The sequence below is a fragment of the Homarus americanus genome, unplaced genomic scaffold (genome assembly GCF_018991925.1).
Source record: "Homarus americanus isolate GMGI-L3 unplaced genomic scaffold, GMGI_Hamer_2.0 scaffold18812, whole genome shotgun sequence".
Taxonomy (NCBI): Eukaryota; Metazoa; Arthropoda; class Malacostraca; order Decapoda; family Nephropidae; genus Homarus; species Homarus americanus.
In genome coordinates this window covers 1-13120 of record NW_024731948.1, presented here as the reverse complement: position 1 = coordinate 13120, position 13120 = coordinate 1, and the positions used below count along the sequence as shown (strand labels likewise).

Genomic DNA, 13120 nt, shown 5'->3' with positions numbered 1-13120 from the left:
ACCATATGTTCACTACAACACCAGTACCATATGTTCACTACAACACCAGTACCATATGTTTACTACAACACCAGTACCATATGTTTACTACAACACCAGTACCATATGTTTACTACAACACCAGTACCATATGTTTATTACAACACCAGTACCATATGTTTACTACAACACCAGTACCATATGATCACTACAACACAAGTGCCATATGTTCACTACATCACCAGTACCATATGTTTACTACAACACCAGTACCATATGTTTACTGCAACACCAGTACCATATGTTTACTACAACATAAGTACCATATGTTCACTACAACACAAGTGCCATATGTTCACTACAACACCAGTACCATATGTTCACTACAACACCAGTACCATATGTTTACTACAACACCAGTACCATATGTTCACTACAACACCAGTACCATATGTTTACTGCAACACCAGTACCATATGTTTACGACAACACCAGTACCATATGTTTATTACAACACCAGTACCATATGTTTACTACAACACCAGTACCATATGTTCACTACAACACCAGTACTATATGTTTACTTCAACACCAGTACCATATGTTCCCTACAGCGCTTAAATTACTAGTTCATATTACTGGTAGACTGTATCTGAGCTAACTAGATTCTTGTCTAAGTTAACACCATTTGGGGTTATGTGTAGCGTGACCCAGAGAAAGACAAATAGGTCTGATAAACGGAATGGCCAAAATTAATAGCAAAAATATACTGGTGGCAATTGTAGCTCTCACTACCTACATGGTAGTTTACCAGTACAGGTCTACAGTTGAAAATGAATTTAAAAATTTGAAAGAACGGCTAGACGAAATTAAAATTCAACAACAAAAATAAAGAGTGAGCCTCTACTACAGAATTTTAAGGGGACTAAAACTTATTAGCCCTGGGATAGGTGAGCTCCCAACCCTATAAAAGCCCAAACCAGGTTTATGCGACCACGTGCCTCTTTTGGGCGACATTTTACTTGCTAGAAAAATCAAAATTGAGATGAAGAGGGTGACGGAGGCGCTGAAGAAGGCCTCCGAGAGCGACGTCCCACGTTTTACCTCTGGGTCATTTATCATAGGAACGGTACTGTTAGTGTTTATTGTTTGTTGTACTTGTGTGTATTTATGTTGTAAAATCCGTCGTCGCTTTAGAGAGGACGACCACAACCCAGGCTAGGCTGAGTCGACCCTAGGGGAATTAGAGTCACTTGCCACAGCAGAACCAGAGTCACCAACCGATGCAGAATCGGAGTCACCAGCCGAAGCGGAGCCGGAATCACCAGTCACAGCGGAAACGGAGTCACCAGCTGCAGCAGAACCAGAGTCACCAACCGATGCAGAACCAGAATCACCAACCGATGCAGAACCGGAGTCACCAGCCGAAGCGGAGCCGCAGTCACCAGCCGTAGCGGAACTGGAGTCACCAGCCGAAGCGGAACCAGGCCGCAAGCCGCAGCGAACAGAGTCACCAAACGGCGGAACTGGAGTCACCAGCTGTGCGAACCAGATTCACCAGCCGAAGCGGAACCGGAGTCACCAGCCGCACCGGAACCTGGGTCACCAGCCACAGCGGAACGGGAATCACCAGCCGTCGCGAAACAGCAGTCCAGCCAAAATCAAATCACGAAGAGCGTTAAAATACCCAAAAAATTTCACGGAGCATTCATAGGTCACAAGGGCGCCCATATTAAACAAATAGGCCAAAAATACGGAGTGTTGCTGAAACTCAACACCTATAAAAATAATATCAGTATCACCAGTACAGACATATAGCGGGTAGAGGAGGCCAAACGCTACATTGAAGACTTAATCCTCCAATGGTCACTTGCTTACTCCCTAGCCACAACGGAACCGGAGTCACCAGCCGCAGCGGAACCTGGGTCACCAGCCACAGTGGAACGGGAATCACCAGCCGTCGCGAAACAGCAGTCCAGCCAAAATCAAATCACGAAGAGCGTTAAAATACCCAAAAAATTTCACGGAGCATTCATAGGTCACAAGGGCGCCCATATTAAACAAATAGCTAAAAATACGGGAGGTTGCTGGGACTCAACACTAATAAAAACCATGTCAGCATATCACCAGTAATAGACATATAGCGGGTAGAGGAGGCCAAAACGCTACATTGAAGATTTAATCTCCAATGGCTATTCGGTAACCCCCGATGATAGAATGGTTAATATTTTTTCTTTTATATATAAATACAGATATATATGGTATTTCGTTCTATCTATTTATCTATCTACACATCCCACCCCCCCACACACACACACACACATGTAACCAGTATAATTTATATTACTGTTTAATGTAGAGTAAGTAATTAATAACTTATAACTATGGATGTATAATTATGAACATTAATTATTCAATGACCTGAAGAGGGTAAAGGTTGCTCAGGGGACTAAAACATCCTGCAGATGTTTAGTCTTACCCAGTTGCCGAAGTATGATGCAACTCTCTCTCCAGGTAGTAGGTAATTCTTGAAATACTTAATAGATTGCTCATATGTGGTAATTGGATACTTTGCTTCACACTTGCAATGGTTCAAGTATGTTAGATAGTTAGATAAGTATTATGTAGATACGGCACCGCCAGTTAGACTGATTCATGGGTCATTGAATCATTTACTCAGCCGGTTATTTATACGTAATGTAAAACCGCTCAATGTTGTTCGACTGACATATGTTTAATTACATCACCAGTAACATAAGTTTACTACAACACCAGTACCATATGTTTATTTTTACAACACCAGTACTATGTTTATTACAACACCAGTACCATATGTTTACTACAACACCCGTAGAACCATATCTTTACTTACAACACGAGTAATTATATATTTACTACAAATATAAGTACCATATGTTCATTTTACAAAGGCCAAGTGCCATATGTTCACTACAAACACCAGTACCATATGCGTTCCATTACAACACCAGTAACTATATGTTTACTACAACACTACAGTACCATATAAGCTTTACAAATACCAGAAACTATATCTTTACTACAACACGAGTACCATATATTTACTACAACATAAGTACCATATGTTCACTACAACACAAGTGCCATATGTTCACTACAACACCAGTACCATATGTTCACTACAACACCAGTACCATATGTTTACTAAAACACCAGTACCATATGTTCACTACAACACAACTGCCATATGTTCACTACATCACCAGTACCATATGTTTACTACAACACCAGTACCATATGTTTACTGCAACACCAGTACCATATGTTTACTTTTACAACACCAGCAAATACATATGTTGGTTACAACACTAGTACCATATGTTTACTACAACACCAGTACCATATGATCACTTGACAACACAAGTGCAGGTACTACATCACCAGTGTACCATATAAGCATACTACACCAGTACCATAGGTTTACTTGCAACACTCAGTACTATATAAGTTTACTACAACATAAGTAAAATTATGTTCACTACAACACAAGTGCCATATGTCTTCACTACAACACCAGTGTACCATATGTCTACTACAACACCAGTACCATATATAGTTTACTACAACACCAGTACTATATGTTCACTATACTAGTAATTATAAGTGTTTACTGCAACACCAGTACTATATGTTTACTACAAATAATTGCAATTATGCGGCGACATAACACCAGTACCATATGTTTACTACAACACCAGTACCATATGTTCACTACAACACCAGTACTATAAGTTTACTTCAACACCAGTACCATATGTTCCCTACAGCGCTTAAATTACTAGTTCATATTACTGGTAGACTGTATCTGAGCTAACTAGATTCTTGTCTAAGTTAACACCATTTGGGGTTATGTGTAGCGTGACCCAGAGAAAGACAAATAGGTCTGATAAACGGAATGGCCAAAATTAATAGCAAAAATATACTGGTGGCAATTGTAGCTCTCACTACCTACATGGTAGTTTACCAATACAGGTCTACAGTTGAAATGAATTAAAAATTTCAAAAGAACGGCTAGACGAAACACATTCAACAACAAAAACAAGAGTGAGCCTCAACATGAATTTAAGGGATTCAAAACTTATTAGGCCCTGGGATAGGCAGAGCTCCCAATTCCCTATAAAGCCCAAACCAGGGTTTATGCGACTACGTGCTTGGGCGACATTTTACTTGCTAGAAAAATCAACATTGAGATGAAGAGGGGGACGGAGGCGCTGAAGAAGGCCTCCGAGAGCGACGTCCCACGTTTTACCTCTGGGTCATTTATCATAGGAACGGTACTGTTAGTGTTTATTGTTTGTTGTACTTGTGTGTATTTATGTTGTAAAATCCGTCGTCGCTTTAGAGAGGACGACCACAACCCAGGCTAGGCTGAGTCGACCCTAGGGGAATTAGAGTCACTAGCCACAGCAGAACCAGAGTCACCAACCGATGCAGAATCGGAGTCACCAGCCGAAGCGGAGCCGGAATCACCAGTCACAGCGGAAACGGAGTCACCAGCTGCAACAGAACCAGAGTCACCAGCCGCAGCAGAACCAGAGTCACCAACCGAAGCAGAACCAGAATCACCAACCGATGCAGAACCGGAGTCACCAGCCGAAGGAGCCGCAGTCACCAGTCAGGCGAACTGGAGTCACCGAAATAGAAGCGGAACCAGGTCACAAGCCGCAGCGGAACCAGAGTCACCAAACGCAAAGTGAACCGGAGTCACCAGCTGCAGCGGAACCAGATTCACCAGCCGAAGCGGAACCGAAATCACCAGCCGCAGCGGAACTGGAATCACCAACCACAGTGGAACCGGAATCACCAGCCGTAGCGAAACAGCAGTCCAGCCAAAATCAAATCACGAGGAGCGTTAAAATACCCAAAAAATTTCACGGCACATTCATAGGTCACAAGGGCGCCCATATTAAACAAATAGGCCAAAAATACGGAGTGTTGCTGAAACTCAACACCTATAAAAATAATATCAGTATCACCAGTACAGACATATAGCGGGTAGAGGAGGCCAAACGCTACATTGAAGACTTAATCCTCCAATGGTCACTCGCTTACTCCCTAGCCACAGCGGAACCGGAGTCACCAGCCGCAGCGGAACCTGGGTCACCAGCCACAGCGGAACGGGAATCACCAGCCGTCGCGAAACAGCAGTCCAGCCAAAATCAAATTACGAAGAGCGTTAAAATACCCAAAAAATTTCACGGAGCATTCATAGGTCACAAGGGCGCCCATATTAAACAAATAGGCCAAAAATACGGAGTGTTGCTGGGACTCAACACCAATAAAAACCATGTCAGTATCACCAGTACAGACATATAGCGGGTAGAGGAGGCCAAACGCTACATTGAAGATTTAATCCTCCAATGGTTATTCGGTAACCCCCCGATGTGATAGAATGGTTAATATTTTTCTCTTTTATATATAAATATAGATATATATGTAGTATTTCGTTCTATCTATTTATCTATCTACACATCCCACCCCCCCACACACACACACATGTAACCAGTATAATTTACATACTGTTTAATGTAGAGTAAGTAATTAATAACTTATAACTATGGATGTATAATTATGAACATTAATTATTCAATGACCTGAAGAGGGTAAAGGTTGCTCAGGGGACTAAAACATCCTGCAGATGTTTAGTCTTATCCAGTTGCCGAAGTATGATGCAACTCTCTCTCCAGGTAGTAGGTAATTCTTGAAATACTTAATAGATTGCTCATATGTGGTAATTGGATACTTTGCTTCACACTTGCAATGGTTCAAGTATGTTAGATAGTTAGATAAGTAATATGTAGATAATGGCACCGCCAGTTAGGACTGATTCATGGGTCATTGGAATCATTTACCAGCCGGCTATTTATGCACGTAATGTAAAAACCGCTCAATGTTGTTCGACTTGACATATGTTTAATTACATCACCAGTAACATAAGTTTACTACAACACCAGTACCATATGTTTACTACAACACCAGTACCATATGTTTACTACAACACCAGAACCATATCTTTACTACAACACGAGTACCATATATTTACTACAACATAAGTAACATATGTTCACTACAACACAAGTGCCATATGTTCACTACAACACCAGTACCATATGTTCACTACAACACCAGTACCATATGTTTACTACAATACCAGTACCATATGTTTACTACAACACCAGAACCATATCTTTACTACAACACGAGTACCATATATTTACTACAACATAAGTACCATATGTTCACTACAACACAAGTGCCATATGTTCACTACAACACCAGTACCATATGTTCACTACAACACCAGTACCATATGTTTACTACAACACCAGTACCATATGTTCACTACAACACAACTGCCATATGTTCACTACATCACCAGTACCATATGTTTACTACAACACCAGTACCATATGTTTACTGCAACACCAGTACCATATGTTTACTACAACACCAGTACCATATGTTTATTACAACACCAGTACCATATGTTTACTACAACACCAGTACCATATGATCACTACAACACAAGTGCCATATGTTCACTACATCACCAGTACCATATGTTTACTACAACACCAGTACCATATGTTTACTGCAACACCAGTACCATATGTTTACTACAACATAAGTACCATATGTTCACTACAACACAAGTGCCATATGTTCACTACAACACCAGTACCATATGTTCACTACAACACCAGTACCATATGTTTACTACAACACCAGTACCATATGTTCACTACAACACCAGTACCATATGTTTACTGCAACACCAGTACCATATGTTTACTACAACACCAGTACCATATGTTCACTACAACACCAGTACTATATGTTTACTTCAACACCAGTACCATATGTTCCCTACAGCGCTTAAGTTACTAGTTCATATTACTGGTAGACTGTATCTGAGCTAACTAGATTCTTGTCTAAGTTAACACCATTTGGGGTTATGTGTAGCGTGACCCAGAGAAAGACAAATAGGTCTGATTAACGGAATGGCCAAAATTAATAGCAAAAATATACTGGTGGCAATTGTAGCTCTGACTACCTACATGGTAGTTTACCAATACAGGTCTACAGTTGAAAATGAATTTAAAAATTTGAAAGAACGGCTAGACGAAATTAAAATTCAACAACAAAAATAAAGAGTGAGCCTCTACTACAGAATTTTAAGGGGACTAAAACTTATTAGCCCTGGGATAGGTGAGCTCCCAACCCTATAAAAGCCCAAACCAGGTTTATGCGACCACGTACCTCTTTTGGGCGACATTTTACTTGCTAGAAAAATCAAAATTGAGATGAAGAGGGTGACGGAGGCGCTGAAGAAGGCCTCCGAGAGCGACGTCCCACGTTTTACCTCTGGGTCATTTATCATAGGAACGGTACTGTTAGTGTTTATTGTTTGTTGTACTTGTGTGTATTTATGTTGTAAAATCCGTCGTCGCTTTAGAGAGGACGACCACAACCCAGGCTAGGCTGAGTCGACCCTAGGGGAATTAGAGTCACTAGCCACAGCAGAACCAGAGTCACCAACCGATGCAGAATCGGAGTCACCAGCCGAAGCGGAGCCGGAATCACCAGTCACAGCGGAAACGGAGTCACCAGCTGCAACAGAACCAGAGTCACCAGCCGCAGCAGAACCAGAGTCACCAACCGATGCAGAACCAGAATCACCAACCGATGCAGAACCGGAGTCACCAGCCGAAGCGGAGCCGCAGTCACCAGCCGTAGCGGAACTGTAGTCACCAGCCGAAGCGGAACCAGGGTCACAAGCCGCAGCGGAACCAGAGTCACCAAACGCAGCGGAACCGGAGTCACCAGCCGCAGCGGAACCAGATTCACCAGCCGAAGCGGAACCGAAATCACCAGCCGCAGCGGAACTGGAATCACCAACCACAGTGGAACCGGAATCACCAGCCGTAGCGAAACAGCAGTCCAGCCAAAATCAAATCACGAGGAGCGTTAAAATACCCAAAAAATTTCACGGCACATTCATTGGTCACAAGGGCGCCCATATTAAACAAATAGGCCAAAAATACGGAGTGTTGCTGAAACTCAACACCTATAAAAATAATATCAGTATCACCAGTACAGACATCTAGCGGGTAGAGGAGGCCAAACGCTACATTGAAGACTTAATCCTCCAATGGTCACTCGCTTACTCCCTAGCCACAGCGGAACCGGAGTCACCAGCCGCAGCGGAACCTGGGTCACCAGCCACAGCGGAACGGGAATCACCAGCCGTCGCGAAACAGCAGTCCAGCCAAAATCAAATCACGAAGAGCGTTAAAATACCCAAAAAATTTCACGGAGCATTCATAGGTCACAAGGGCGCCCATATTAAACAAATAGGCCAAAAATACGGAGTGTTGCTGGGACTCAACACCAATAAAAACCATGTCAGTATCACCAGTACAGACATATAGCGGGTAGAGGAGGCCAAACGCTACATTGAAGATTTAATCCTCCAATGGTTATTCGGTAACCCCCCGATGTGATAGAATGGTTAATATTTTTCTCTTTTATATATAAATATAGATATATATGTAGTATTTCGTTCTATCTATTTATCTATCTACACATCCCACCCCCCCTCCCCCACACACACACATGTAACCAGTATAATTTACATACTGTTTAATGTAGAGTAAGTAATTAATAACTTATAACTATGGATGTATAATTATGAACATTAATTATTCAATGACCTGAAGAGGGTAAAGGTTGCTCAGGGGACTAAAACATCCTGCAGATGTTTAGTCTTATCCAGTTGCCGAAGTATGATGCAACTCTCTCTCCAGGTAGTAGGTAATTCTTGAAATACTTAATAGATTGCTCATATGTGGTAATTGGATACTTTGCTTCACACTTGCAATGGTTCAAATATGTTAGATAGTTAGATAAGTAATATGTAGATAATGGCACCGCCAGTTAGGACTGATTCATGGGTCATTGGAATCATTTACCAGCCGGTTATTTATGCACGTAATGTAAAAACCGCTCAATGTTGTTCGACTTGACATATGTTTAATTACATCACCAGTAACATAAGTTTACTACAACACCAGTACCATATGTTTACTACAACACCAGTACCATATGTTTACTACAACACCAGTACCATATGTTTACTACAACACCAGTACCATATGTTTACTACAACACCAGAACCATATCTTTACTACAACACGAGTACCATATATTTACTACAACATAAGTACCATATGTTCACTACAACACAAGTGCCATATGTTCACTACAACACCAGTACCATATGTTCACTACAACACCAGTACCATATGTTTACTACAACACCAGTACCATATGTTTACTACAACACCAGAACCATATGTTTACTACAACACGAGTACCATATATTTACTACAACATAAGTACCATATGTTCACTACAACACAAGTGCCATATGTTCACTACAACACCAGTACCATATGTTCACTACAACACCAGTACCATATGTTTACTACAACACCAGTACCATATGTTCACTACAACACAACTACCATATGTTCACTACATCACCAGTACCATATGTTTACTACAACACCAGTAAATTATTAAGGTTTTATCAGTAATACCAGTACCATGCTTCATTACAACACCAGTACCATATGTTTATTACAACACCAGTACATATGTTTATTGCTAACAATTGTACCATATATGATCACTACAAACACAAGTGCCATATGTCTGTACTACATCACCAGTACCATATGTTTACATTATAACACCAGTACCATATGTTTACTGCAACACCAGTACCATATGTTTAATAACAACATAAGTACCATATGTCTACTACAACACATGCCATATGTCCACTACAAATTGTAGTACCATATGTCTACTACAACACCAGTACCATATGCCTAATACAACACCAGTACCATGTTCACCAGCAACACCAGCAATTATATGTTTACTGCAACACCAGTGCACCATGGGGCTTTTTGCTCTGTTTACAACACCAGTACCATATGTTTACTACAACACCAGTACCATATGTTTACTACAACACCAGTACCATATGTTCACTACAACACCAGTACTATATGTTTACTTCAACACCAGTACCATATGTTCCCTACAGCGCTTAAATTACTAGTTCATATTACTGGTAGACTGTATCTGAGCTAACTAGATTCTTGTCTAAGTTAACACCATTTGGGGTTATGTGTAGCGTGACCCAGAGAAAGACAAATAGGTCTGATTAACGGAATGGCCAAAATTAATAGCAAAATTATACTGGTGGCAATTGTAGCTCTCACTACCTACATGGTAGTTTACCAATACAGGTCTACAGTTGAAAATGAATTTAAAAATTTGAAAGAACGGCTAGACGAAATTAAAATTCAACAACAAAAATAAAGAGTGAGCCTCTACTACAGAATTTTAAGGGGACTAAAACTTATTAGCCCTGGGATAGGTGAGCTCCCAACCCTATAAAAGCCCAAACCAGGTTTATGCGACCACGTGCCTCTTTTGGGCGACATTTTACTTGCTAGAAAAATCAAAATTGAGATGAAGAGGGTGACGGAGGCGCCGAAGAAGGCCTCCGAGAGCGACGTCCCACGTTTTACCTCTGGGTCATTTATCATAGGAACGGTACTGTTAGTGTTTATTGTTTGTTGTACTTGTGTGTATTTATGTTGTAAAATCCGTCGTCGCTTTAGAGAGGACGACCACAACCCAGGCTAGGCTGAGTCGACCCTAGGGGAATTAGAGTCACTAGCCACAGCAGAACCAGAGTCACCAACCGATGCAGAATCGGAGTCACCAGCCGAAGCGGAGCCGGAATCACCAGTCACAGCGGAACCGGAGTCACCAGCTGCAACAGAACCAGAGTCACCAGCCGCAGCAGAACCAGAGTCACCAACCGAAGCAGAACCAGAATCACCAACTGATGCAGAACCGAGCCACCAGCCGGCGGAGCCGCAGTCATCAGCCGTAGCGAACTGACACCAGCCGAAGCGGAACCAGAGTCACCAGCCGCAGCGGAACCAGAGTCACCAAACGCAGCGGAACCGGAGTCACCAGCCGCAGCGGAACCAGATTCACCAGCCGAAGCAGAACCGAAATCACCAGCCGCAGCGGAACTGGAATCACCAACCACAGTGGAACCGGAATCACCAGCCGTAGCGAAACAGCAGTCCAGCCAAAATCAAATCACGAGGAGCGTTAAAATACCCAAAAAATTTCACGGCACATTCATTATCGCTAAGTGTTCTATATTAAACAACAGGCCAAAATACGGAGCAGTTGCTGAAACCAACACCTATAAAAATAAATATCAGTATCACCAGCACAGACATATAAAGGGTAGAGGAGGCCAAACGCCACATTGAAGACTTAATCTCCAATGGTCACCATTTACCCCCAGCCACAGCGGAACCGGAGTCACCAGCCGCAGCGGAACCTGGGTCACCAGCCACAGCGGAACGGGAATCACCAGCCGTCGCGAAACAGCAGTCCAGCCAAAATCAAATTACGAAGAGCGTTAAAATACCCAAAAAATTTCACGGAGCATTCATAGGTCACAAGGGCGCCCATATTAAACAAATAGGCCAAAAATACGGAGTGTTGCTGGGACTCAACACCAATAAAAACCATGTCAGTATCACCAGTACAGACATATAGCGGGTAGAGGAGGCCAAACGCCACATTGAAGACGAATCCTCCAATGGTTATTCGCAAACCCCGATGTGACAGGAATGGTTAATATTTTTCTTATATATAAATATATATATAAGTGTAGTATTTCTGCTCCTATCTATTTACTACCCACATCCCACCCCCCCCCCCACACACACACACATGCAACTAGCATAATTTATATACTGCTTAATGTAGAAAAGTAATTAATAACTTATAACTATGGATGTATAATTATGAACATTAATTATTCAATGACCCGAAGAGGGGTAAAGGCTGTTCAGGGACCAAAACATCCGCAGATGTTTAGTCTCATCCAGTTGCCGAAGTATGATGCAACTCTCTCTCCAGGTAGTAGGTAATTCTTGAAATACTTAATAGATTGCTCATATGTGGTAATTGGATACTTTGCTTCACACTTGCAATGGTTCAAGTATGTTAGGTAGTTAGATAAGTAATATGTAGATAATGGCACCGCCAGTTAGGACTGATTCATGGGTCATTGGAATCATTTACCAGCCGGTTATTTATGCACGTAATGTAAAAACCGCTCAATGTTGTTCGACTTGACATATGTTTAATTACATCACCAGTAACATAAGTTTACTACAACACCAGTACCATATGTTTACTACAACACCAGTACCATATGTTTACTACAACACCAGAACCATATCTTTACTACAACACGAGTACCATATATTCACTACAACATAAGTAACATATGTTCACTACAACACAAGTGCCATATGTTCACTACAACACCAGTACCATATGTTCACTACAACACCAGTACCATATGTTTACTAGTAATACTAAAAATATATGTTTACTATAAATAATTGTGAACCATATCTTTACTTAACACGAGTACTATATATTTACTACAACATAAGTACTATATGTTCACTACAACACAAGCATATGTTCAATAACACTAGTATCATAACACTCAGTACCTATATGTTTACTATAAATACCAGTACCATATATGTCTACTACAACACAATTACATGTTCACTACACTCAGTACCATATATGTTTAATATAACACTAGTACCATATGTTTCATTGCAACACCAGTACCATATGTTTACTACAACACCAGTACCATATGTTTATTACAACACCAGTACCATATGTTTACTACAACACCAGTACCATATGATCACTACAACACAAGTGCCATATGTTCACTACATCACCAGTACCATATGTTTACTACAACACCAGTACCATATGTTTACTGCAACACCAGTACCATATGTTCACTACAACACAAGTGCCATATGTTCACTACAACACCAGTACCATATGTTCACTACAACACCAGTACCATATGTTTACTACAACACCAGTACCATATGTTCACTACAACACCACTGCCATATGTTCACTACAACACCAGTACCATATGTTTACT

General features: G+C 41.3%; 1 protein-coding gene across 1 annotated transcript; it reads left to right on the top strand.

The window, feature by feature from the left end:
* Positions 1-4208: 4208 nt before the first annotated feature.
* LOC121868086 (neurofilament heavy polypeptide-like) lies at positions 4209-11578 on the top strand. The gene is made up of 8 exons (XM_042368357.1): positions 4209-4292; positions 4468-4996; positions 5078-5307; positions 7251-7406; positions 8127-8423; positions 10495-10655; positions 10955-11180; positions 11426-11578. The coding sequence occupies exons 1-8, from the start codon at positions 4209-4211 to the stop codon at positions 11576-11578; spliced, it is 1836 nt and encodes a 611-aa protein (XP_042224291.1).
* Positions 11579-13120: the final 1542 nt, after the last annotated feature.